This window comes from Cololabis saira, chromosome 24, assembly GCF_033807715.1.
Source record: "Cololabis saira isolate AMF1-May2022 chromosome 24, fColSai1.1, whole genome shotgun sequence".
In the NCBI taxonomy this organism is placed as follows: domain Eukaryota; kingdom Metazoa; phylum Chordata; class Actinopteri; order Beloniformes; family Belonidae; genus Cololabis; species Cololabis saira.
The window spans coordinates 8,575,792-8,603,636 of NC_084610.1; the positions used below are offsets into that span (position 1 = coordinate 8,575,792).

The window sequence follows — 27,845 nt, forward strand, 5'->3', positions numbered from 1 at the left end:
AAGAAACAGACCAAAACAACAATCACATCTGCAAATCCAAACCTTTAATTGTGGTAAAATCCAAATAGTTGCACAGTATTTTTTTTTGTTTTGTATCTTTTTTTCTTCATCGTGCAGTGCTCTTCGTGCACAACCGCTAAACTAATACATAAAGCAAATACTAACTAACAGGCGGCGCTGGTGCAGGTTCACGTTGGAGGGTCTGGCCGTTCAGTAACGACAACAGAAATCCATTTTTACACCAATTTCCTCACTAAAACAGCAACGACTCCTAAATAGAGCATTAGATAACCTAACGCCTTTTTTAAAGTGTAAAACGCTTCCTGTACAGATCTCTGATCCAATAATGAATTTGGATTCTGGACTGCAGTCATTGGACACGTTAATCAATCACTGAGTGACTAAAGTGGTGTGTGCACTTCATGGGCCGACACTTAAGAGTTGCAGTGTTTTTCTCATGCAAGACAGATGAATACAGATGAGCTGCAATTAAAAAAAAAAAAAAAAGCTAACTTTTCTGTAAAAGTCATTCCTGAGTGGCCAGAAACCGACCGCGTGAACACACCGCCGCCTGAAAATATGCAAACCACAACAACATAGCAAGAGAACCACAGTTAACTTCTGTGTGATGAAGACTTCGAAGACGGCCACTAGCCAGACTTTCACAACAAGGGAATTAATTAAATTAAAACAAAAGAAAAACAAAACTGACTTGGAGAGAATCTGGATACTTGTTTTTTGTACTGCATGTTATTTTTTTTTATTTATTTTATTACAAAATGGTCTTTGATCATAACATTTGTAAATTTCTTTTTAATCCAAACCTTGGCATATTTGGCATTTCCTCAAATTTGTTTTCCAATTGAAGATTATTATTTTTTTGGTTGAATGTAGCTTAATATTATTGGCGACAGAACCTGAATTATAAACAGGTTGATGGATCTGTCCAATGTGACTTTAAAGGTAACTGCGTGGGGCGTTTCTCCTCATAGTCGCCACCATCACACCCGTAACAAAACCAGCGCTTCACCCTCAACTCCAGGTGACTCCATGTGCTCATCGTTGCACGTTACCCATACAGACGCTTTGCTCATTTTCCTTCTTAAAAGTGCCTCAATCCCGTTAAAGGTAGGGTAAGTGATTTCTGGATGACATCACGTCTGAGCTAGCTCCTCCTTCCCTCTCCCTCCAGTGATCCCAGTGAAAAAACATCCCATCATATCTGTTGTATATGAGCTCAGACCTCGTCCTGACTAACTTGAGCAGTGATTGTTGTGGTTTGAAAAGCAAACTCCCCCCACTCCGTTTCCAGAGCCAGGGATGTCTATTACATTTTTATTTTTTTCTGTGTTACTCAAAAGTTGAGTGCCTACTGGATGGTTAGGAGATATTCACTGAACGTGATACAAATTGTTCTTGGTAAAAAAAAACTAAAAACATTTTGAATTGCTTACCCTACCTTTAATACTAGGCATCATACCTACAGGAAAATAATAAGTGCAGCCTTTCCCTTTGGAGCCCAAATTGACTTTCATGTAATTTCAAAAATAGCATTTAAGCTTTCGGATAATTGTTATTTTTATGGTTGTAGCTGCACTGGAAATAGGAGTACAGTAGGAATAAGAAAAGGCTTGGAACATTTTTTGTTTGTTTGTTTAAGATGTTGTTTTCCAACAATTTTCAAATCTTAACACTTTTCAAAGCCCACCCCTCAGACGGGAGATGCTGGATGGAATTCACGACTTTCTTACTTTTGATGAAGATAAAATAATGTACACATGCTTGTACATAGAGGCTCTCTATTGACATTGGCTTCAAATGCAGACACCGTAACAGCGGTTAATGAAACTTAAAGGGCGGGCCAGCGATTCTGTTACGCTAACAAAGACCAAAAAAAAGCTCAGTGGGTGCCTACTTTTCTTATTCCGCCCTTTCATAAAACTGCTCAGGCTCCAGTTGTGCTTGGTTAACAACGGAAAATCAAGTCAAAGCGCCGCTGAGCAACATGCAAAGATGTGCACGTGGCCAGCTGATTTTGATATCAGTGATAGCAGATGTAACACGTCCCGTTACAGCGACATAATGAAGGCAAAAGCCCCACTCACTGAATCTTTATTATTAAAAAGCTCACACTACCCCAGAAAAATAGAAATTTTCACTCATACCAATGACATTCAACATTCAAGTGCCAGTGTTTTTGTTTACTGTCTTTTGGTCAAGTCACTTTGTAAAATATCAACTTTTTGTATTAGGCTTATAAAAATAAATATTTATTAAAAATGCTCGATAAATTACACAAACTAGCAGCGAAAGTAGGTACGAGAACTCTGTGCAAACTGCTGAATCCTACAGTTGATGTTAACAAAACAAAAAAAAAAAAAGGAAAAAGAAAAAAAAAGAAAGCAACAGTTTCCTATCTGTAAGAACCTCTCCATGAAACAAACATACACCACGTTAAACTGGGCAAACACCTGGCTGTGCTACACTGTAATCACTCTCAGCCAAACAAACCTCTCAACGGCATGAAGAATACGTGCTACAGAGAACTCAAAAGGTAAAAACAATCTTTAAATCAACGAAAGCAAAACTCTGTTGGGACTTTAAGTCTTTTTACTACAGAGGGGCCTGCAGGCCGCAGCAATGGGAGCATAGCACCATTAATTGATCTCCAACTCTATCAACGCACTCCTTATATAGAAGTGACCACAGGGTCACTACGGCAATGGGTCAATGTGGCTATTGCCATGGCAATGACGTAATTCAGCCAAACTGAATAAGCCATCTGCAACATTAGGGCTGGGTATCCATGTTGATTTAAGGCCTCAAAAGGTTTGTTTTTTTTTTTAAATAGTCATAAAACTAAAGTGCTGGATTTTTGAAGAGTTTTCATTCACAGGAAATGAACTGAGCATGCTCTAAACGGTCCTAACAAATCATTTAAATTAATGTATTAATAACAAAATTAACACAGACCTGAATTGGACCCTGCATTGGTATCAGATCAACCCTAACATGCTCGCAGTGACACCAATAACATGGCGCAGATAATGTATACCAAAGGCATGTAAGCATTTGCCAATTAACAGCTGATGAAGATGCTTTAACAACAGTTTCACAGACGTCGACTAGACTCAGACTAGCAGACAAAAGACGGACCGACATTCTCATGCATGATGTCTTGGCACTGGAGAGTTCACTCAAAAATGGAAAATCATTGGCACAAAAACCCAAGTCTCAACAAGAAACTTGTATCTTTATTTGTTTGTGCCACTAGTGTTTTCAGTTTTAGCTTTTCTATATTTTCCTGTGCATTAGTACGACTACATATCTACGACTAATGAAAGTTGGTGGAAAGGTAGCATACGGGTGAAATATGAATGCTTTCTTTTAAAACAGAACAAAAACAGGGCTTTTGGGGGACGTTGAATTCTTCCAAATCCCCTCGTTTCTTAATGTGATCGCACCTTGAGGTAGTCCATGTATGACATTCACATGTGGAGATCTCCCGTTAAAACCTACGAGTGCCTGAAGCATCATTCACCCCTCATCAATATCTAGAATTAAACATCAAACTCAAAACAAAATACCCAGCCCTAACTAATGTATCTCAGTCTTTCATGAGTCAGTGATTCAGTCATTCAGTAAAAGGCACTGCGCACGTTTCACACTTTGATTTCACTCAGTTTGTGCTCTACCCTAAACAAAGGATAGAGAATAAAAAATAAAGAGAAAATTAAAAGAAAATCCTTCCAAAACTAAAGCAAAATCCATTTTGTGAGCACAAATGCAAAGCAGGCCACGAGTAACTGAATTTCTATTGCACTCTCTGAAGTTTGTTGCCCGGGGGAACATTTTGAGGGGGGGGGGGGGGGCACAGTGGTACTTAAATGTTGCTCTAACACGGTTCTTCTGGTAACAACTGACAGACAAAATGAAGGTGCTTGAAAAGTACATTGCATATTTGTATAATTTTCAGAAAAAAAAACAACACTATTTGACAGGGCTGATGTATAAATATTATGGAAAAAACAACAGCCTTTCATAAGTCCACAAGTGAAAAACTATCAACACAAGCAGCAGCCAGCAATGTGCTCGCTCCTTCACTGCCCCCTAGTGGCCGTTAGAAGGCACAGCAACGTCTGCAAACTGGATCAAATTCAATCAGATGACTTATTTTTCACATTGCTCATATTTTAACTAGATTCATATTTAAATTAAACCACAAGAGGCTACATCAGTGATGGATTCAAGTAAACATGCCGACATGATGTCCACAGCATCAGCCGATCATCCAGTCAGGCATCAAATTCGTCTTATTCGATAGGTATCAACATTTTAAACAGTTTTCAAACCGTTAATCATCAAAGGGAATTGACAAAAGGAGGATTTCGTAAAGTAACAATCTGCACGTCTGTGTTCTCCATCATGAAAGACTCAATGGAGGTGCAGGTTTGAAAGATGTTGTCATGACAGCTAAGTGATTAAACCTCTACTTGTAAAAAGATTACTTCAAACCTGTTCAAAAAATTCAACTTAAAAGACTTCTGTTTACATTAGAGGGATTTTTTTCCAACTTAACTTCATAACTGATTGTCATTTGCATCAATTTGCAACATTACAGATTCTGACTTCATGCTGGTTTTTTCTTCAAACTTCACATCACTTCTGAGAAATCTAAGACGGCGACTATCCACCATTGCTGCAGGAGAAAAATTACATTTGTCCTCATATTGTGGCTACATAAAAAATAAAATAAATAACTTAATGGCTAACAGATGCTAAAATCTTCAATTGAGACATCAGTTCTGGCCAACAAGTTTAGAAACGATTCAACCAGCGCAACAGTTAAGTCTGTATCACAATAAAGTAACAGAGAAGATGCAAGACAATTCTCTGATTTTGTCTGTCCTACGACCAAAGGAGCAACTCGCTGGAAGTTTCTCCTTCCTTTCACCAAGCGAGAGATCTTGTTCCATAAGTTCCCAAAGTATCCGAATAAGACCTGTAGTCTGATATTTGAGCCTCAAAGTCGTCAAAATGGTGTTATAGCCAACTAGTTTCCCTAAACTCCCTCAAAAAAAAAAGAAAAAAAAATGTACTTGAGGGAAATGGACTCGAAGAAAAGACTGGTTTGATTGAAAAGTCAAAAATAAACAAATAATAATAATAATCATCAAAAGAAATCCGATAATTATAACATTACCAAAGCCAGCAATAGAATTATATCTATTCGCTTGGCATTTTTAACCTCTTGACCAAAAACAACAACAACACTTGCATATGTTTTATTGTCTTGGTTCAGCTTTGTCATTTGTCAAAGCCAGTGGGCAATTTGAGAAGGTCAGCCGTGTGAGCATTAATTAGTAAATCTTCCTCTTGTGCGTTTAAAGCTTCTATGTTGCAATAACAGTTCTGACCACACGGGGCATAATGAACCCATGTCAATACCGTCCAGCATGTGTTTTAATAACAATTTCTCCGTTTTCTTGTGACATGCTGCCCCCATGTGGTCAGATGTGGTTTTGCTATCTAGTCTGCTTTTAGGTTAGAACACAAAATTACTTCAAAGTCTAAATATTTAATTCATTTGTGGAATGAGCTCAAATTGCCCACTGAACAAAGCCTACCAGACACCGTCTGGTCCAGTGTTGAGTGACTGAATGCGATTTTCTACACTTCAACTGTTTCACATTCACTTCCTATGGAAATTCCTCTAATGCTTTAACAAGAGTTTTGCTATTTACATGTAATCCAAGTTCTTTGTGTAAACAAAACTAATCAAGAGCCGGATAAAAATGGAAAATTCTCCCCACTAGATCACAAGTTATTTCTTTTTTAGGTGACACAGTGGGGGGGTTGGACCACTGAACCATCCAAACGTACAGTGGAGTTCCCGTTAGTGGTTCAATCGGGGATGGATCGGGTATCGTGGGTGCAGAGGTCTCGGTTCAGGGCAGAGCCAAGCAGGGTCAACCGCAGGATTTATGGATCATTAATGCCGTCGACACTGTTAATGCCATTTTTCCACCAGCATGATTTAGCCAATTTACCAAATGAAATGCCATATGTTTTTTAGCAGACATAAGCTGTGACTCACTGTCTATCAGTGAATGATGGCTACAATTTTTGCACACACGTAGACAGAAACTGAATATTAGAAAACTGTATTGAAATGTGTCACATGCTGCCTGTGTGGTTGCCAATCTGGATTAACTAAACTAAGTACAGCAAAGAAAGTGATTTCATTATAAAAGTGACCAAACCCAGCAGAAGCGGAGGAAAGTGTAGAAAGAACAGAAATAATGCACCTTTGTTAAATAACTCTCTTTGGCTTTCGAGTGAGAAAAGATTAACTTTGGATGTGAGAAAACTTCTCGTTACAGCTGCAATGGTGCACGGCCAAAAAGGTGCCTCGGCATCATGTCATATCCGTAGGAAGCCCCGGCTCTCTCTGCATTCCTCTTTTTGTTTTTTTTTTTCAATTTCACCCCGACCTCAAAAGATCTGAAAGATCTAACAAATAAACTGGAAAGATTTTTTTTTTTAATAATGATTTTTTTCTTTTTTAAATCTCGGATAAGACTCTACATTTAACTCTCCAGGATAGAGTGAGCATGAAATTGTTAAACTTTTTTCTCTCTCTCTCTTTTTTTTTTAAGTTGTGTATTGTCCTTGAAAGAAGATTTGGACAAACAAGGTTGACAAAATTTGTGGTGGAAGCAGATCTGATTTCCAGTGAGCCTGGTGGCACCAGCAGTGTTTTTCCATTGCAGGAGGCGGCCCGTCGCTGATGTTTTAGTTTTTTTAAGTAGCTCAGTCCAGTTCCCAAGCAAGCGTCTCATGATAATTGGCACCAAATAACTGCCACTTTTATTTTCTTCCTCTAAAGGTGAAATATTGGTCTGATGGCGGTGGCCAAAACCTCCAGCAGAGAACCAAGTAGAGCATGATTTACTTCAGATCCTCTCCTCTGTTTGTCGTCTCAGAAAGATAATTCAAGGGTTACAGGTAGCATTGCTTCGATCATTTAAATATCACGCCTTCCTGCAGCAGAAAACTGTTAAGCTGCACAATGGAAAAACACTGCCTGTCAGATGAAGAGCCACTCATCCAATTTGGGTCCAAATGCCTTGTTTTTTTGTTTTTGAACAGCAGAAACAGCCATGTAAGGTTTTAAATTCATAAATGTCCAAAAAAAGAGGCCTCAGCATCGCTGCTGGATGACACCACGAGCTCAGACCAACTTCAGCGAAGAGAATGACTGCTGCTGTGTGGATGTTTTTGTTTCGGTGGCTCGAGTCACCCGACAATTAGTGACACGATGGCTCTGAGAAATCAAACCGCGAGCTCACAGCCGAGCTGTGGGTGTGACGCAAAGGTCAAAGACTTGGTTTCCCAAAAGCATAAAACCACTGCGGCCTATGATGCTTATCTACCTTGTAATTATCACTTTAAATCCAATCTTTATTTGACCACTTCCAGTCGTTCCAAAGGACGCAACATTAAAGTTGTATTTGACTGTGGAGGTTATATGCTTTGGGGGAATCAGTTCAAGAGTCCTTCTGAGGAATTTGAACTTTGTTAGACATGAGAAACTGTTTTGAGTTTCCTCATCAAAGTGTTTTAGTTTTTTTTGTTTGTTTTTTTTTTTGCCAAGGTTTGATTTAGTTCAAGCCTAGTTTGTTTCCTTCCAAATGGGAATGAAGAAATACATGTTAAAACCCACATGTGACATAAATATATATCATTTTTGTCACCCTTGGTCTATACTTGTAGCCAGTTACGGTTTTATGGTGATAAAAACAACGGAAATAAAGAGACAGATTTCAAATTCTTAAAAGGCACAGTACAAAAACAAATGATTCTCCATAATAACGTTTCGCTTAAAACAAAGAAATGTTTCAAGACTGTTGGCTTGCGTAAGTGCAAGTGGGAAACAGCTTCTATCTTCCGCTGGCTTTTACACTTCTAGAGGACTTCGGTGTGTCTCACCGCTTGTTTATTTCCTCTTCTGAGACCTCAGTAGTCAATATTTCAATGTTTTAAAAAGGTGGAAACAAAAAAAAAAAGAAAATTATTTTGCTGTTTCTGTGGCCTCTTATTTATTTATCATATAGGTGAAAGAGACCTCAGCCATTTCCTATACTTGAATTTATATGCAAACATATTTTGCCTACTTCAATATTTTAGAAAAGTTTCTTCTTTGTTTTTGGGCCAGTAATTTACAACATGGCCGTGCGTTAAATACAAAGATGTTGAAGCTACACAGGGAGCCTGGTCGGCTTTGGGCAAGTGCAAAGAAAAAAATAAATCAAAACACAATGAAACTAAACCTCAAATCTAAAAATGAAGGAAAAGAAATTGCTTTTTCTACAGCTGTTTTAAGTCCACACACTGTAAATCTTCACATGTCCTATCTTAGGGGCTCTCAAAACAACTTGAACTTTAACTTGCTATAACTTCCTGCCGGATAAAAGTCGCAGAGGGAAAATGATCCACTGAAACCAAAGATGTCGACGGCTCGTCGCGACACAAATCTGTGGTCAGTTTTGAAAAATGAACAAAGTAAAACTCAATATTCCCTTTAAGATGTGGCCTTTAGTAAGAGGTGAGATTAAGAAAGACAAGAAACCTTTCTAAACGCAAAGGTAGAAACCGAGAGCACAAGAAAACTAAAACTAAATAAAATAAAAGTTGAATGTGTGGGAATGGAGCCCTACGGAGATGAGTATAAATAGTTTAATAACATGCAAGGGAAGGCTTCTAGGAGAAATGGAGGTGACGAGAGAGAAGATGAAGACGACAGTGGGGAAAAGATGAAGTGTAAGAGGAGGAGAGAGGAGTGACAAGGAGATGGAGACACCTAGTTGCCCCACCAGTCCACTTGAGAGTGAGAGTAGTTGCCTCCGTAGCCGTCACTTGTGTAGAAATTCCCAAATCCAACTGAGAATATGGAAAAAGAAGAAGAACGTAAGGGGTTTCTCTCGTCTCCAAATTCATGTTGTGCTGCAAATTCGTTCGAGTAGTATTGGAAGTAAACAATGATGGTTTTAAATCTTTGAGTGAGCTGTTTGAAAAAGTTAATTTGGCAGGAATCGTACCTCCTCCAAAGCCACGGTTTCCTCCATGCCCTGCCTGGTTCCGTCCTCCACGTCCTCCGAATCCTCCCACGTTGCCTCCAGCAGCCGTCTGGCGATAATCACGTGCTCCGAAACCGCCAGAGAACCTGATGAGATCAAACATTTATTTTCCCCTCATATTTTTTTTTTTTTTTTTCCAAAACAACAAAATCAATGTTTTTGCTCAGATTTCTTCTTATATGTGGGCGTGTATGCATGCACAGGTGTGGTGTGTATGAGTATGATGGTTTTCTAGAATGATGGTTATTTTAGGAGAGAGACAGCAAAAAAATAAAATAAAAGCTACATAAATAAATATGATAGAAAAAAAAATGGTTATTTTAGGAGAGAGAGCACCAAAAAAATAAAATAAAGCTACATAAATAAATATGATAGAAAAAAAAAATAAAGTGAGTATTAACGCAGGAAGAAACGAGAGAGAAAGGGATGAGCGAGGAGAGAAGAGAAGGGAGAAGAAAGGAGAGACAGAGAAAAAGACAAAGGGAAAAGCAAACAAGCAAAAACAAAACACATAGATCTTAATGGAATACCAAATGCATGTTTTGGAGGTTTGTATCTTCAAGTGAAACATTTAAACATTGACTACGTTTACATGCAGTCAAAATTCGGGTTATTGCTAATATTCCAGTTACTGAAACATTCGGAATATTCCGTTTACATGCGTGAGCAAACAGAGTTATCCCCGTTTACATGGTAATTAATCATTTGGGATATCTGGATCAAACCAGCGACGCGCGGAAAACGTGATGATGCAATTAGCGTAATTTCCGCTTCTTCTTCCTGTATCCAAATTCAAAACAAATGCTGCTTCGCGCAACTTTTCGCTCACCTTCTTTTAAATCTGGCTATCCCCTTGCTTTCTACCGTCTACAAATGCCAAAATGTTCATATCCTTCATTACATTTATGAAGTGATTAATCTCCTCCTCACTCCAAAAGTTTGGCGTGGTCTTGTGTTTCTCCGTGTTTATAAGAACTTCCTGGACTCAAAAGACCAGGATTCCTTGTGAACAGAGCATGCGCAGAAAACAAATTCCTGTTCCGTTTGATGGGGATATTCCGTTTGGCGTTTACATGACCGAATATTCAGGTTTTAAAAGGAGTAACCCAGGGGTCATATTCAGGTTTTTAAAAACCCGAATATGAGCAAATTCGGGTTATTCAAAGAGGTTATTGGTGTTTACATGGCCGTGCAAATTCGGGTTATTGCCAATATTCGGGTTTTAAAAGGGTTATTGAGTGCATGGAAACGCAGTCATTGTAAACAGCGTTGTGTGCATGTGCACCTCTTAGAGCGCCCTCTGTTGTTGCTCTTGTGCTGGTGTTCATACGCCAGGCTCTCCAGCCAGGAGGGAACTTCCTGTTTAGCTTCTACCAGGATGTCCAGCAGGTCTTTAGTGATGTTCCCGTTTTTGTCATTGAAGAAGGACGTGGCCAAACCTATTATGAACATGTACACAATACAAATAGGTTAAAAAGAAATTGTGAACTTTGTAAGTAAGGGCGGCAATAACTTTGACCGCCGTACCCAGGTTTCCGACTCGTCCTGTACGTCCGATACGATGGACATACTCCTCGATGTCACTGGGCAGGTCAAAGTTAATGACGTGTTTCACATTGGAGATGTCCAGACCCCGAGCTGCAACCTGAGGACATAGAAACAGAATCATTACAAAACACAGAAAATAACATCTGAGCAGGAGTCAGAAGACAAACTTATTGTGTTACGGACCGCCGTAGCCACCAGAATGGGGCATTTTCCTGATCTGAACTGGTTCAGGGCCTCCTCCCGGTCTCTCTGGGAACGGTCGCCGTGGATACTGGTGCAAGCATAGCCCTCTCGATACAAGAAGTCCTCCAAGGCGTCGGCGCCTTTCTTGGTCTCCACAAAAACCAGAGTCAGCGAGTCCTTACCTGTCAACCGAGAGACAAGACACCTGCAGTTAATCCTACAAAAAACCCCTATCTGAACTTTTACTTTTTTACACATTGCTTTAGGTTTGGATGAAATATTAAAAATTCAGTTGAACTTTTAAAATCTTGTGCAAACTGTGACATCTTTGTTGAAGTTGTTCTGGATCAAGGTGCCTACTGAACTTAAAGTTGAGGGAACGGGGAAACTTCACTTCCAGATCAGGCTTTATGCCAGACAAACAGCCCAGACCACAGACCTGACATTTAGTTAATGGGCTGTGATGTCTGGATAGCAAACACAGAACATTTTGACACCGGAGTGGAAATCACATGAATATTTGCCAGTTATTCTAAAGCATAAGAGCAAAATCTGTTGCTCCAGGATATCAAAACAGTTGCTAGGTGTACTTTCACAGCAAAAATCCTACATCTATATGAAAGGGTGTCTGTGGGGGTGACGCATGCAGGTTTCTTGGATAAAACTAACCACGTAACATTACAATCTATGATTTTATATGAATAAAACAATGCAGCAGAGGATGCAATGTGGGTAGAAATAAAGTAACCAGCAAAATAAAGCTAAACAGCATCTGCAGCATTAAAACTTCCATGCAGGCATCAATAAAGCCTCTGATGGAAAGACTTTGGTCATTGTGCTCATCCCCCTCTGTTTTACCCCATCAGTTTTACTCATTACCCCACATGTGCTGTGTATCTACTGTTAGCAACAGAGACATGAAAGCATCGAGACACCCTGAGAACCACATGACCAGACTTTACCATCAAGGCTATGAATCTGACATGAAGACACCACAGCAACATGCTGTACAGAAAACAAATAAAAACTTCTGAACTGTAAACACAAGCAAACAGGCATATTTAACTTCATCTCAGCAGACCGGACTTGTGAAATGGTACACGCAACCTAAATAAACGGAATAAAATGGATTCTCCACCGACAGAGAGGGATAATGAGGTCAAGCAGAAATATGAAATGACTTTCTTGATAGGGGATCTTACCGGGTTTTTCTATGTTGTCTCCAGAATTGTCCTGTACCTCGTTGGGGATGACTTGGGATAAAACCACACCAAAATTTTATGTCTAATATATCTAATATTCCAAATTTAACAGAAGTTTAATGGCTTGACTCATTCAATAACATTGATTACCCAAAGAAAAACGGCTAAGTGATCAACCACGTGTGTGACATTGTAGAGCTGCGATATCTAAGAGTTACACTTTAAAATAGTTAATTAAATCAGATGAATGCAAATATATCAGGAGAATAATAATAAAAAAAAACCTGTCATGTTAAAGCCACTCTGTATAGCAATACACTTCTGACCCCATGTGGCGTCTCAGTACCTGCTATTAACATTCTGTAAAATGCTGCCCCCGTGTGGTCAGAAGCGGTATTTCTAGACTGAGTGATAAAATAATTTGAGTCGTCTCTATCTTTATAGGTTTAATTACAATCATTAAAGTGAATTCCAACTAAAAACAATCTGGTGACTCAAATCCACCTGCCAATCATGACAAAAGTCCAAATAGCTTCACAATGTAATGTTTTAGAAATAAACTACAGCCATTGCAATGCTAATTAGAAATATCTGCACTCCTGTTTTGACAGTAGTGACAGCAGAAAATGACATTTATTTTCCAAATGTTTTTGAAATGGTTGAAAGAAATAGGGGGCGCTGATGGACTGTGTTAAGCATGATACATGTGATGTCATGAGGTACGAGGATGACGGTGTGATAAAAACAAAGGTGGAATAAAATTGCTCTGTGTGTTAGTGTACGCTTGCAACAGCTCAAAAAAGATCTAGAAAACTAAGCTCAGGTTGCAGAGGGTAAATAAATATAAAGTGTTTCCATTTTATTAGGAAATAAATGTATAATTAAATGAAAAGCAAAAAAAAAAAAAGGTGGTGGTTTAAGCTGACGTTGCAGACGTTATCAAGGCAGGAAACACAGAGGGTCCAAACAGAAGCAAAAGTTAAGAAAACTAAGTTCAAACCCAAACCAAACCCGTTTAAAAATTCACCCTTTCAACTGAATAAACACACCTGAGAGCGAATAAATTTGCCATTAAAATTCTGTAATGCAATACCTCACAACATGCCAAACGTGGCAACATCCGAACTCAGACGCGTATGCTGGATGCTCTCACCTGTGGCACTGAGCAGGTCCAGAAGGAAAGACCTCTTATCGCTCTCCTCCACCCACACCACTTTCTGAGTGATGTTCTCGGAGGTGGAACCCACTCGGCCCACCGCCAGGAAGATGTACTCCTCCAGGAAATCCCGAGCCAGGATCTGCAAGAGGAGCAAACAAAGGGTTTAACAGAAAAGAAAAGAGAAACATGTATTTCATTTCTTTGAAATTATACACCGACATGACCGGCAGCAGCTCAGGGGTGAACGGGAGAAACTGATCTCTGCAGCCGCCTCAGACACACCTGGATCTCTTTAGGAAACGTGGCACTGAACATCAGGGTTTGTCTGATGCCTTTGTGCGGCATGGTGTCCTGTTCAACGATGCGTCTTATCTGCGGTTCAAAGCCCATGTCGAGCATGCGATCTGCTTCATCCAGGATCAGGTAGCTGAAGTCAGCAGAGAAGGAGACAGAACTTTAAAAACAAACATCATACCTTTTCATCTTCAGCATCGCTGGCTGTTTTGAGGATTTCTTACTTGCAGTAGTCCAGGCCGATCTTGCCTCTCTCCATCATGTCCACCAGTCTTCCAGGCGTGGCCACCAGCAGGTGGCAGCCTCTCTCCAGGTCTCGGATCTGCTGGCCGATATCCGCTCCGCCGTACACGACGCAGGGGCGCACCCTGGAGCGGTACGCAAACTAAAGAGGAGAAAGGAGTACGGCTCAAGATGCAAAGTCATTTATACATAGTTATTTTAACTTATGCCCGTTTGTTTATACCTTCCTGGCTTCATCATATATCTGCAGGGCCAGTTCTCTGGTGGGAGCCAGCACCAGGGCCATGGGGTACTGCTTACGACGGCCGTACTTTCCGTTCTCCTGCAACATGAGAAGAACAGGTTACGGCCTAACAGCAGCTGGTAGCTGAGGACGGACACGAGTGCATGATAGGTTTCGATGACCGACACAGTGCGAGCTTCAGGTTAATATATCACAAGCTACAAGTTGCTTATCTAGACTGATTAGGCCAATGGGTCACTAACGGTGAGATAAAAATCTGTCAACAGGCTCTTAATATTAGTGAAACTGGCTGCAAGAGAGCTTTACAAGATGGTTAAACTGCCATGTTTAGACCAAACAGTTCTGGGGGATTGTTAAAAGTTAAGAGGACTAGGAAAGGCCCTGAAGGAAGACAGACGTCCACAGGCTTTTTCTAGGAAATTTCATCTCATAAGACTGACAGAAAGGCTCAAGAGACTTAAACAGCCACCTGGCGCTGAGCACACAAGCCAAATTACAATTTCTTCGTCTTGTATCAGCTTAGTACGCTCCATCCTTCACTGTTGATCCCTGCATGTGTTTCGGTTTTACTTTAATTGTATTAAATGCTAAGATGTTTTAGAAAGGATTCTCAAATTCTTCTATATGTATATTTTCTGTAATGGGGGGGTTAGGGTGCCAATCACCAGAAATGTCCCCCTATTAGACGGAGGTAGATCCTCTTCTTCTGTCTGATTGGTGGGTTATCCAGTGGACTTGGTGGCTGAACTCTATTTTAAAAATCAGGAGGAAATTAACTGGCTTTACTTGGGAAGCTCAATCTTCTCACCTGTCCAGAGGCTTTAGCTGCATTAACAGCTTCTCCTGGTCCCTCTGTGTAGATCTGGCTGAGAATCGGCAGCAGGAACGCTGCAGTTTTCCCAGAGCCTGAAACCACAGAGTCAAACTCGTATAAAAACACACATTTAACAACCTACTACATCACTATATTTCCTCGCTTTGTGTCTTGAGACATTATATTAATGTTACCCGTCTGTGCGCAGGCCATGAGGTCTCTCTTGGACTTGATAATAGGAATGGCATATTTCTGAACAGGAGTGGGTCTGGTGTAGCGACTCAGAGCGATGTTGCCCATGACAATCTCACCCATGTCCACATCTTGGAACTATAAAGGCCACAACAGAGAGCACAAAAAGTTTCTGTAAACAGTCATGAAAAATAATCCTGAATGTCCTTTTATCTTATTTCAAGCAGCTTACGCTCTCGATGTGGTGAGGGCAGTTCTGTCCTGTAGCCTCAACAGGAATGTCATCATATTTCTCAAAGTTAATCCCGGTGTTACTGCCGGAGAACAACTCACTAGAGATGCAGAGACAAAATAATCCCAGTTAGAGAATTGAATATAGATTCATTTGATTTCATTATTCTAATCTCATTTGAATGCCAAACACAATTAGTAAATGGTTATTTTATTTTCTATATAGGAAATGCAGATAATTATCAGACTTCGTATGGTTTGAAATAACTATAAATACAAAATTGAATGCATTGAACATTTCCAAAAATGTGCCATAGGTGTTGTTTATTTGACTATGATACTGAGGGATAATAGTTATCTGCTGCTTGGTGATGAATCTAACTGAAATAACCAAATTCCAAATCCCAATAATTCCACTAAGGAAGTTTTTAAACTTTCTTACCCACAAAACCTACTAGGTTGTCCAACTTAGCTGCTGCTTGACAACTGAAAGCGGTTAAAACCGACTCACTGTTCAAGGCGCTCGTTTCGGGGTGTGGGTTTAGACCAGTCTCCCTCCTCTCTGGACTCCTCCACCCAGCGGCTGTTTCCTCCTCCACCTCCTCCTCCGCCGCCGCCACCACCAAATCCACCGTGGTCAAACCTGAGCGTGGCAGAAAAGAACCGTCAGATAAGAAGTTGATGAGCTCTAGTTTCCAACAGCATGCTGCTCAGAGTTTTCTTTTGAAATAAACGTGACTTGTGTTTTATCCTCATTTGGAGGCTGTTTCGGTGCTCACCTTCCTCTGTTGGCGTTGCCTCTATCGTTGAAGAACGCAGACTTCCCTCGGTTGTTAGTGAAACTGCTATAAGCATCCTTGGCGGTGTTCCAGCCACCTGCGTCTGACAGGAGAATTAATGGACTGTCAGAAATAGTTGAATATATTCAGCAGTAAAAGAATAGTCTTCAACAACAGTCCGACAAAAGCAGAAATAATCTTTAAGCTGGAAAATATGCAATGATTATTATGATATGAAGCATTTAATATCCTGCTGGAACTTGTGAATGAGCCAGGGTTTAAATTCTAGTTACGGCTAATTGTAAGTAATTTAATTTCCAAAGATACGACTTGGTATTTTCATGCATTTAATCTTTGCTGCTGCTAGGTGGATACAAATTTTGGCCCCAACTTCACAACGAAGAATTTTATGTTCATAAGTGATGAAGACAAAACCTACCGAGCTGATTTACAATTAGAATGTTTGATGTTCCGATCAACTTAAACCCCACGTTTATTTCATACCCACCAAAGGTCATTGGCTGTGCGGGGTTAATGGGGTTGAAGGTTCCGCCCCTGTTGCCACGGAAACCACCCCCTCCGACGCCACCTCTTCCCCGCTCCATCCGAGGCGGACCGCGGTTAAAGGTGTTGCCAGCCATGCGGTTGTCATGGTAGCCGTTAACGAAGGTGTTTCGCCCTCCATCCCAGCCATCTGAAGAAAAGAAGGATTTAAAAAACAGGAAATTAAAAAGATGAATGAATGAACCCTAACAGACACAGTCACTGCCACACCTGCAAGGTTTATTAATCATCCATTATTAATTACAACTAAAGTCAAAATGCTGCCAGTTTTAGTCCCTTGAAGTGGCATCACTATACAAGGACTCCCTTTTTTGTTGTTTTAAAATAACATGACACAATTAAGGGCAGTAAAGGGAATATAATTTGATGAAAAACAAATAAAGTATTACTTTTATTTGGATTTTTGTTGTGGATTCAGGGTTGGGTTTTTTTTTTTTTTTTTTTTTTTTTAATGAAAGAAACTGTAAAGCAGGGGTCACCAACCCTGGTCCTCGAGGGCCGGTGTCCTGCATGTTTTAGATGTTTCCCTGCTTTAACACACCTGATTCTAATTAATCATCGTCACCAGCTTGTCATCCAGGGCTGCACAATTCTGTTAATGACACAGTCACTTGTATCATGGTGCAATGAAGCAGGGAAACATCTAAAACCTGCAGGGACACCGGCCCTCGAGGACCAGGGTTGGTGACCCCTGCTGTAAAAGCTACGCCTTTCAGACAGAAGCTGCCAATTTCACATGACGGTGGTCTATCTGAGCGTCTCCAAAATATTAAAACCATTAACCTCCCTGTTTATGACACACGGCCAGTGATGACCCTGAAACAAAGCAGATGGTTTGAAGTGTTGTAATTTGATGATATGTAGTAACGTAATTAACGACATAGTTGCTCTGCGGTGCCTCGCTGACGCACTAGAGTACCACAATCCATCAGAGCACTTGTTCGGGAACACGGCAAATTTGGGAAAGGGAGATGAGAGGAAACTGGAAATCAAACAGCTGAAGGCTGCTCATTCAGATTAATGACACTGCAAAGCTTGCAGTTATCTACTATAAAATTGTCCAAACGCTCAGTGAGAGAATACCTGACAAGAAAGAAATCCCAAATGATAAAAAGGTGAAATCGCTGGATATGAACAGTTCGATATGGGCCGACAGCAGGTCAGTAACTCCTGCAGCTCTTGTGAGCATGGATAAGAAGTCGCCAACATAAGAGACAGGAGACGCGAGCAGCCAGCTGACTTTATCTTAATAGTATCTAAAGACCTTTAAAGATCTGCACCTAGGGCTGAAAGATTAATTGCATTTGCGATAATATCGCGATGTGATAAAACCAGATTTTCTAACCGCAAAGGCTGCGATTTGACCAGTCACGTGATCTGGTCACGTTGCCGGCAGCGAAAAAAAGTCAACAGTGCTGCGTGTTACCTATCTACCATGGCCTCAGTGTTAGGGCTCGGCCAGGCGGGGCTTTATAAATGTATTAAATATATGAGCGCGGAGTCGGCGAGGAACTGTGCGCGGTGCCGAGCACGAGCCGGCGTGCGCCGGCGGACAGTGGAGTCGCGCTGAGTAGCCTGATTTATGGTTCCGGATTAAATCGACGCAGAGCCTACGCCGTACGTTACGCGGCGACGCGCCCATACGGTGCGCGTCGCCGCGTAACCTACGGCTAGGCTAGGCTCTGCGTTGGTGTAACGCGGAACCATAAATCAGCCTTAAACCACACCTGCAGCCCAACAGCTCATCCGGAGGAGAAGTTAAACAGCGGGGCTGCAAGTTGTTCATTGCTGGTTCGTTTTGTTAAATCTGTGAGCTTTGTTGGTTTGTTTGTTAGTTTTCTGGTGATTTTTATTTCTCTCTGTGATTTTGAGTTATTTATGAAGAAGTTCTGAGTTCCCGGTGAGGAAGGTTTTTTGTTCCCTGTGGGAGTTTTTCCTGTGTTTTTCTATTAAACTACGCATCGTTTTGGCTAAAGTTTAACCCGGTCTGGTGTCGTGCAATTGGGTTCAGAGAGAACGACCCATAACACTCGTGTGTACAGACGTGTGTAGACGTGTTAAAGAGGTAAAGTCACAGATTTGTTTTCTTTATTGTTGTAATCTGTGCTTTAAATAAATCTGGCATTGTTTATTATAAAACAGACTGATTGATTGCTTGTGTAGTTGAAAAATACATGAGAACAGGACCTTGAAAAAAATAATCGCATATTAAATCGCAATCGCAATATTGAGGAAAAAAAATCGCAATTAGATTTTTTTCAAAAAATCGTTCAGCCCTATCTGTACCAACTAGGCCTGTGTTGAAAAAAATCGATTCTCATATTAATTCCTAAAAATCAATTCATATGTCTAAAGATCGATTAAAAAAAAAAAAAAAATTTTTTTTCCTTTTTCATCACTATATTACAACTTTTGGTACTTTTTTGTTTATGCCCAAAAAAGGAATATTTTGTTGGGCAGGAGAATAATGGGTGCCATGTTTTTGCCTTTAAATATGTTTAAAGGTATGACAACATTAAAGTTTTCAGTTATAATTGCATAAATTGTCTACATTTCTTTGCTTTATATACTGTCTTGGGGTTACATTTGCATAAATGTTAAAAACCAAATTTTCATAAATGAGGAAACAATAAAAGCGATTTCTTTCGTCCTCCGTTTCCTCCCTGGATCTGTTTGATAATTCTGACCCACATGATGTTTCTGAAAGTAGTTCTATCAGCATTCTGGGAGCTGATTGGTCCTTACAGCATCATTAGCTGCCAATACTTGCTGTTGAATCTCAATATAATACTAGTATTAATATGTTGCATAACTAGACAGTCATATAATTCATGCAACAGCTGAAAAAACAGTTTTATTAACAGTAACCCAAATCAATATCGGATCGAATCGGATCGAATCGGGATAATCGATTGTGAATCTTAAGAATCGGAATCGATTCTTGATATTTGAATCGATCCCCAGCCCTAGTACCAACATATTTTATCTCACACAAGCTATGTTTCAGTTAGTTTTGGTGCAAGGGTATGAATAATATTTCAAAGGATTTCTAAAAAAAAAAAAAAAAAAAAAAAAAAAAAAAAATCGTATGTGGAATGACTAGATTGCCATTAAGTCATCAGACAAAGTCTTGTTTTCTCTTCTCATTCCAAGAATGATGGATGGATGAGAAACACTTGCAGATTCTGCCGAAAATAAGCGTGCAGCTATTACATTCATGCATCATCCAATACCCAGAGATTTTAATAAACTGAACGTTAATTTTTCTTTGTTGCTGTAAAAGACAGCACAGGAAGTTATGTAATGCTTCCTTGCAACTTCCTGTCATTAGTCAGACGGCACGCGAGTTGTTGGAGATCACTGTCCAAAAAACATGGACAACCAGCAGATTTAAACTTAAGCATCACTTGCAGCTTCTTTGTTTTGCAATATAGGAGCGTTTTTTTTCAAAAATGAAGTTCCCAGGCATATCCTCTCTTTATAATTCTATTTCATGTAAATTCAAGGTTAACCGACTATTAAAAACTGGGAAATAAATGTGATTTGTGTCTGAAAGTTCACCCAAGTTGTAAGTGCAGCAGCTGTGCTTGTGTCATGAAGACAAAACTACTCAAAACTCTGTATTTAAAAGAAGAGAGGAACGTACAGTTAGCTGCAGGCGCCATGGCGAAGCCACCCTGTCGTCCGGCAGCGAAGGCGTTTCCTACTAGAAAGGAAGACATTAGTTTACCTGTGGTTACTGCAAATGCATTAGTTACTGGTCACACAGATACAACCAATGTTTTTAAAGGTGGTTTGCCAGCAGTTGGCATACCACCAGTTTCCCGTTTTTTCCACTGATCAATAGATGATCGTGGGAACATGCAACAAACATTGCAATACATAAAGAAATAGAGGCAAGGCTGTGGGTGGCAAGCTAAGATAAGCTAAGCTATGTGTGATCTGAATGCTCTCTTTTTAAAACCTGTACTATAGCTTATGGAGTTCTAGACTCGTGCTTTCCCTCTGTAAATATAACCCAGTAGCTCGAGCCCACTCACCATTCCTGGGTGCATCTTTGTTCCGTAAATGCGGAGGAATGTATCGCCCTGAAACAAAGACATATGCAGCGATATAACCACTATAAATATTTTATAGCTGGTGTGGTGAGCTAATTGTGATTTGGAGTGGCAGAATAAAAGGCCATTATCCCCGAAACCAGGGAACTTTTGAGAGCACGAGTCTGAATTTGACCTTGCAGAATGTTAGTTCGCCCTGACTGTCCAGGCCAGCACCAGCTGCACATCTGCAACTGGGCAGCTTTGATATTACAGGACAGTACAGACGGACGCAGCACATTCATGTTGCTAAGCACCACATTGTGCTTTTTTTTTTGCTTACAGCTCTACCCTATACTGTGCTAAATTAATCTCCTTGAAAGAATATCAACATGGGTTTTTTGAGGCTAATTACTTTTGTTTGGAAATATCAGGCTAAAAGATTAGGAAACTACAATTTGACACAGCCACATTAAGCTATTTTTTGTTATTTCCTAAGATTTGTTGTATGAATTGTTTGAATATTACAATATCACACATTATGTTTTAAATCAGTGAGATTTAAAGTACACTACATAAAGAACAGTTTAATTTCCATAATTTACTTTAGAGAAGAGAAAAAGCTTTAGACACTTCTAATAAAAGCATGTTGGCTACTTACTGTTAGTACCTCCACCTTGTCCATCTGGGGCACTTAAGTCTAGGACAGCGAGCTGGAGAAACAAAAATAAACAGAAAAAGATGTTTTAAAAATTCAGATCAGAACCGATGGTTCAACTTTAATGTAATGTACGGTAAAGTCGAGAAAAGGCAGCCTGGACAGTTGAGAGCAGATTTGTTCCCCCTATTCAAGACAAAGATTTGGTCCCTTTCCTCTGGATTCAGCTTTGGTTTCCAAGGGGCAGCATCAACAAACGCAGCAGAAACTGCTACTGGACTGCATTGGATAGAACTAAAACCAATCAAGAGGTAAAAAATGGTATGAAGGGAGGTAGGAACATCGCTGAATGGCTGTTGCCACCCTTTCAGTAAAACTGTGTTGATTCAAGTAGTTATTAGCAATTCTGCGCGTCTTGGACACTCCTGTAAGACACGATGCGTCATGTCATACAATGAATGACAGGATACACTCTAGCCTTTAAAAGGTCAAGCTGGAATGTGGTAAGATGTGCAAGCTTTAAAAATAAAAAAAAACCTTGGTGCTGCTTTTAGGCCGCGTTCAGACTGCAGGCAAATCTGATTCATATCTGATTCCTTCTCATATCCGATTTTCAGGGCTGACTGTCCACACTGTTTTTAGCAAGTGTCCATATCGGATCTGGCTCTGTTCAGACTGGGCCTCATCATTGACTGATCTGACGGGTTGCCGTAGCAACGACGTCAGAGCGGAGGCGTCACCCAGCGCGTGTATTGTGTGAAGTCATGTAATTGCGACATCAAAAACAATATGGAGCCAGCTCACATGCTGTTCCATACCTGTAAAGCTGGGCATACACTGTGCAATATTTTAAATCGTTTGACACTGCCCCATCTCACTCTAATCCTCCCGTCAGACCTCTGTTACTGGAACTCGAGGCTGGTTTTGGGGCATGGGTGGGCTGTGTCCACCCAAACGTGCGTCCTGCCCACCCGATCAAAGGCAATGGGTATCCTTTATTTTTTTATAATTTGCAACACTTAAACTACAAATAATAGTTTTTGACGTGACATCAGAGATTGTACATGCTCTCTGTGAAAGGATGAGTAGCTCCACAACTGGAAATGGGCGGGTGGTTTGGAGCGTCTGGGACAGTCATATCCGATCTGAGTGTTTGGAGCTGTTCAGACTGACACGCATCTGCCCAAATGAGATATGGATCGGATATGAAACTACCTCCCGGAGGTGGTTTCGATCTGGTTTGCAAAAATCGGATCTCATGCGGTTTGGGACTGTTCAGACTTCAAAAGAGTCATCCAGTTTCGGATATTTGCCTGCAGTCTGAACGCGGCCTTACAGAAGCCCACCCTTGCTCTGTTACAATTGGCTTGGTCAGTTCTGTACTCTTCTGATTGGTTGTGAATCGGAAGGGAACCAGATCCATTTCAAGAGAAACGGTTTTCATGAAGTGAAAGGGTACGGCCAGCCAGGATATGGTAAATCATGACATGATACCTGGTGTTAGAAGCTTATTATGTCCCCACACTGTAACACTGTTATTTTCATAAGTCTTCCTATTCTTTGTCCTCTTTTTGGAGAACTTTAAAAAAGGAAGAGGAATGATAAGGCTCACAAACATCAATGACATCATTGTTTACCTGAAAAATTTGCCAGGGCATCCCATCCCCATCCACCACCCACCCAAGCTACACTTCTCTTCTCAAATGTATTTATTTGCCATTAGGCCACATTTTAAATGCTTCTAGGCAACATTTTTTTCTCCCTCAGACTATAGGGGGAAATAAAAGCAATACAAAGCACATTAACATACCATTAAGTTGCATATATTAATCACTTTCTGTAAACTGGGTTTTTGGAACTCCACACTGTCATTCATTTTTTAAAGGATAACAAAAACACAATAAAAATTCTGCTTAGAAACAGAGGAAAGAGACAAATTTGAGAAAATACAAATTCAAATTCGATGAAAAGAGATTCGGGTGTCGCCATGTCTCCATCCCATTTCCACATTTGAAACCAAACATGCATCTCAGATGCTGAACCAGCTCCAGCTGATCTGGAGGAGGATATGATGCTGTAGCATCAACGCTCACTGTTGCCCAGGGAAACCCTGGCATTTTCATTTATGTCTCAAACAAACACATTTTTACGTTCATGCATATTTTTTTTTCCACAAACAATAAGCCAAATCTATGATTAAAAATCTCCTTTGAGGACACGGTGTATTTTTCTGTTGCTGTCCAACTGGCTGACCAGACCAGACTACGTTTGTGGTGACGCAGAAGAAATTATCTTTTCTTTTTTTCCTCTCTCTCCCCTGTCTCTCCCCGAGCAGGACGCAGTCAAAAACCATAAGGAAAACTGTATACCAAGTATAATATCACAGCCAGTGGGCTAAAATGTCAAATTCCGCATTGCTTCATTGTCCCATACCTCCATTTTATCATTGTTTTCAAGCTGCAGGACCATCGCAGGGAACATAATAGTTGGAGGGTGCGTTAAATGCGCTCACCGGGGGGAGCCGCATGCGCCGTGCGGGTGCAATTTATTGTTTGCTTTCTCATTTTAATCAACATATTTCACGCATTTTAAGAGACGTAGAAATAAATACTGAAACGTTAAAATGTCCTAAATAATTTCGTAAAATCTTAAGACGTGAAAATGCGTGAGCATTTATTCACCCCGCCCCGCCGCCACATTGCAGACAACAATTGAAGCGCACCCAAAGCCAGCGAGCACGGTAGCATCGCGCTAGCCGGCGAGCTAATGTTTATCCCCGCTGTCGTCCCACATTTCAATATGAACATCCAGCACGTTTCACTGACGCGACTTACCTGCTGCTCTAGACCGTGGGCATTTTCGACCGCCACATGACTCATAACTATAGAATATGGAGGAAAAATGTTGGCGTTGGAAAAAAGGACCTCTTTGTTTGCCGGGTTTGATGTTATTTGTTTGCCTTTGCCTCTACAGCCGGTTACTATGTTGACGTCAGTTATTTCATTGGCTTGCAGAGTTCTAGGTGACGCTGTGAAATTCTATTCTTGGATTGGAAATGGTGGTAAATTCCTGGATTTGAGCTTCGATGGTCGGTGATGCAAACCCAACTGCGTCGGTTCGCTCTTCGGCGGAGGCAGAGATGAAGCTGCGCGCATGCGTCAAGCAGCTGAGCCGCAGGCCGCGGGCACTTCCGGGACTTTCAGAATAAAAGCACCCAAAACCCCACAGTTATTGTAATATAATGGTACTTATATGGATAATCTAGGCTCGATTATCCATATACAGGACTGTCTCAGAATATTAGAATATTGTGATTTTCTGTAATGCAATTACAAAAACAAAAATGTCATAAATTCTGGATTCATTACAAATCAACTGAAATATTGCAAGCCTTTTATTATTTTAATATTGCTGAGCATGGTTTACAGTTTAAGAAAACTCAAATATCCTATCTCAAAAAATTTGAAATGGGAATCTTAATCTTAAACTGTAAACTATAATCAGCAATATTAAAATAATAAAAGGCTTGCAATATTTCAGTTGATTCGTAATTAATCCAGAATGTATGAAATTTTTGTTTTTTTTTAAAATAAATAAAGAACTTTATCACAATATTCTAATTTTCTGAGACAGTCCTGTACTGAACCGGGCGAGCGGCCAGGGGCACCAGCCAATGGGAGGGCACTAACTGGACCATATATGTCACATTTTGTTATTTTCTCTCTATATTTGCTGGAAGAGGAGCAAACAGGTACAGCAGTAACCACCAATATAATACAAAATACATGAAAAAAGTAAAAATAATAAAAATAAAATAATAATAATAATAATAATAATAATAATAATAATATTAAGTGAGTGTGCTGTCCATACCTTCACATTAGCCTACAGTCACATCAGTAGGCCTGTTTGATTGTTTATTTGATATGCTGTAATAGTTTTGCATGTACTCCTCAGACAGGCCATATATGATGGAAATGATGATACATGTGGTGTTACATTGGCATGTGAGTTGCATTCAGTCTGCTCCTTTTATCATATTTTTTAAGATGTTTATTTGAACTATTATTCAATTATCTTGTTTTTTTTTCTAAAGTATTTTTGTTTTACTGTCTAAAGTGTATCATAGAGGGGAGGTCACTCGATAAGACCTCTCAGGTTTCTGACCTCTCCAGCACATTTTCTTTTATGTTGTTTTGTTTTTTTAAATTTCTTTTTAATTTTCTCTAAACTCCATTGTATTTTTTTCTTTTCTCCTTTCAAAAATGTGCAAATAAATCAATCAAAATCAAATCAAATTCTGATTGGAGCATCAGTGTAGTATGGCATTTGTAGACTCATGTCTATCTGTGTTACTCTTTGTTGGTTGCTTGTCTTACATTCATTTGTATTAGAGTGTTGAGCATGTATGTAAATCTATGGTTTTTATAACCATAGTAAATTTCCCTTTTTTTACTGTAAAATGTTGGAGGAGGAGGAGGAGGACACTTCAAGTGTCCTGTTCATAATTTTTATGGACAGGATTTCTAGGTGCAGCCAGGGGCCGGAGGGGATCCGGTTTGGGAACCACAGGATTTCATCTCTGCTTTTTGCAGATGATGTTGTCCTGTTGGCTTCATCAGACCGAGACCTTCAGCATGTGCTGGGGCGGTTTGAGGCCGAGTGCGACGCGGCCGGGATGAGAATCAGCACCTCCAAAACCGAGGCCATGGTTCTCCACTGGGAAAGGGTGGCGTGCCTTCTCCGGGTGGGTGGAGAAGTCCTGCCTCAGGTGGAGGAGTTCAAGTATCTCGGGATCTTGTTCACGAGTGAGGGAACAATGGAGCGTGAGATTGACAGACGGATCGACAAAAAATTAAATCAACAGTTAAAATAAAATGTTGTTTGAATAGTTAATTCATTCAAAAATCAAAAAACTGAACAAAAATCATTCAGTTCATGAAATCTGTCTGCTCCTTACAGGAACGAATCCTGGTGAAAATCAAATAAAGTCTCCATTGTTGTTTTGGTTTGTTTTTTGTCGCATTTTTCATAATGTGCTTTTGAAAACAAATGTTAAAAATCTGTTACACAGGATTATACAAGCATTGTAGGCCCACATGCCGAGATGACATAAAATCCTTTAAAATTGATGACTAGAGTCTTAAATCTGAAATCAAATCAACAGCTATTTGAATCTAAATAACGGTTTTCCAAGAGGGTCATTTCCTATCAAATGGCATCATTTTTAGTAATGAGAAGGCTTTGAATTGGGGAAGGACTGTCCAAGACTGAGTCTTGGCACATATGGCGTGTTATTGGCACTCAAAGGATTCTCTGCCTCATATATCTGCAGCAATGTGTTCTCACGCAGCCAGGCATAGAAAGCCAGGATTTTGTTGCAACTGCTTCTGAAAAACAAGAAAAGCTGTACGTATTATTAAAAGACAGGATTTATGTAAATACATTCATTATAAATTAAAAGTTGATATAAATTAACTGGAATCTGTTGTCAAAGAGAACTGAGATCACACATATCGCTGCAATGGGACTCATATTGTGTGTCGATAAGGAAAGAAGCACATACCTCTGAAATGAATATTTATCACTGCATGCAGTTTTCTTGGTTGAGTTCAATGAAGTATGAGACCCGCAGTTCCTTGTATGACCACTAGGGGCTTGAAAAGTGAGTCAATCTCAAATGTCCAACTTTGCAGCAAAAATAAACATATTTAGAGCCTGGTTCAAAATGTTGTTTTGTTTTTCATCACTACGTTTCACATCCACAAGCAACTACGTGTGTACTTAGAAGTAGGGGGGAAACAAACTTATGCTATGAAAAAAAAGCAATTAAATGGTCATTGGATTTGAGATTCTAGCATGGAAAGTCAAGCAAAATGTACGTACTCAGTTGGGTGAACTAACTTCACAACAACATAGCAGCATAGATGTTTGAAGTTTGAATGTTCAATCTTCAAATGTTTGACACTAAATCAATTGAAAAGGATAGCCCTACATTACATTTTGGCTTTATTCTTTTCAATTTAGGGCAACAAGCAGATGTGCATTTTCTTCGCATCTTGGTACTCTCCACTCGTGGTGGTGTGTTGCATCAAAAAGCTCTCCTCCCATTTTCAAAGGCAAGCCAGTTTCTTTTTTCCGTGAGCGTCCATACACTCTTAAATCCAGTTTTATTTATTCATGTATTTGTATCTTTTTTAAAGTCAGTAAAAAGATCTTGGCATTGAGGTTGAATTGTATTTGAATGTGCCGCTGAGACCTTACACTGCAACACAGTACACTCAAATATAACAGTAATACTTTTAGTTTTAGCCTGAAGCAGCTATCTTGCCTGTAATGTAAGGTAAAGTCCAGAAAAAGCAGCCTGTTTTCTCACTGGTTTGTACCACTCAAAGCAGCCGGGTCCTCTTGAGTGACTTTTCAGCTGTGATCATGTCAAGAGGCTTTCAAGTTGACTCATCAGACCGTTAGCCGACGACATCCAACACAAGTGCTGCCAGTCTGCCGGGATACTCGGTACTAGGCTTTCTACCCGTCCCTTGAAATACAGAATTGTT

The 27,845-nt window shown here is 40.0% G+C and overlaps 1 protein-coding gene across 3 annotated transcripts; it reads right to left on the bottom strand.

Moving 5' to 3' along the window:
• Nucleotides 1-22: 22 nt before the first annotated feature.
• LOC133424855 (ATP-dependent RNA helicase DDX3X-like) lies at nucleotides 23-24,409 on the bottom strand. 3 transcript variants are annotated; one of them, XM_061715403.1, is made up of 19 exons: nucleotides 24,123-24,409; nucleotides 21,292-21,343; nucleotides 20,240-20,296; nucleotides 16,538-16,723; nucleotides 16,030-16,132; nucleotides 15,762-15,893; nucleotides 15,252-15,351; nucleotides 15,022-15,157; nucleotides 14,822-14,919; nucleotides 13,993-14,091; nucleotides 13,751-13,911; nucleotides 13,515-13,659; nucleotides 13,227-13,371; nucleotides 12,074-12,124; nucleotides 10,872-11,053; nucleotides 10,668-10,785; nucleotides 10,426-10,579; nucleotides 9,102-9,226; nucleotides 23-8,943 (listed from the first exon to the last, which is right to left on the bottom strand). In XM_061715403.1, exons 1-19 carry the CDS (start codon nucleotides 24,165-24,167, stop codon nucleotides 8,864-8,866), a joined length of 2,169 nt encoding a protein of 722 aa, XP_061571387.1. In that variant the 5' UTR covers nucleotides 24,168-24,409; the 3' UTR covers nucleotides 23-8,863. The 3 variants fall into 3 exon arrangements, with proteins under 3 accessions (XP_061571387.1, XP_061571386.1, XP_061571389.1); XM_061715402.1 differs by having other exon boundaries at nucleotides 20,240-20,299; XM_061715405.1 differs by lacking the exon at nucleotides 12,074-12,124 and having other exon boundaries at nucleotides 20,240-20,299.
• Between the last annotated feature and the right edge of the window lie 3,436 nt (nucleotides 24,410-27,845).

Excerpts from the sequence above, each read along its gene's own strand:
- LOC133424855 (XM_061715402.1), bottom strand. The coding sequence starts at position 24,167 with ATGAGTCATGTGGCGGTCGAAAATGCCCACGGTCTAGAGCAGCAG. Across the intron at positions 12,125-13,226 it reads GGACCTGCTCAGTGCCACAG|TCATCCCCAACGAGGTACAG; the intron begins GTGAGAGCATCC and ends TTTTATCCCAAG. Across the intron at positions 10,580-10,667 it reads AGGACGAGTCGGAAACCTGG|GTTTGGCCACGTCCTTCTTC; the intron begins GTACGGCGGTCA and ends TGTTCATAATAG.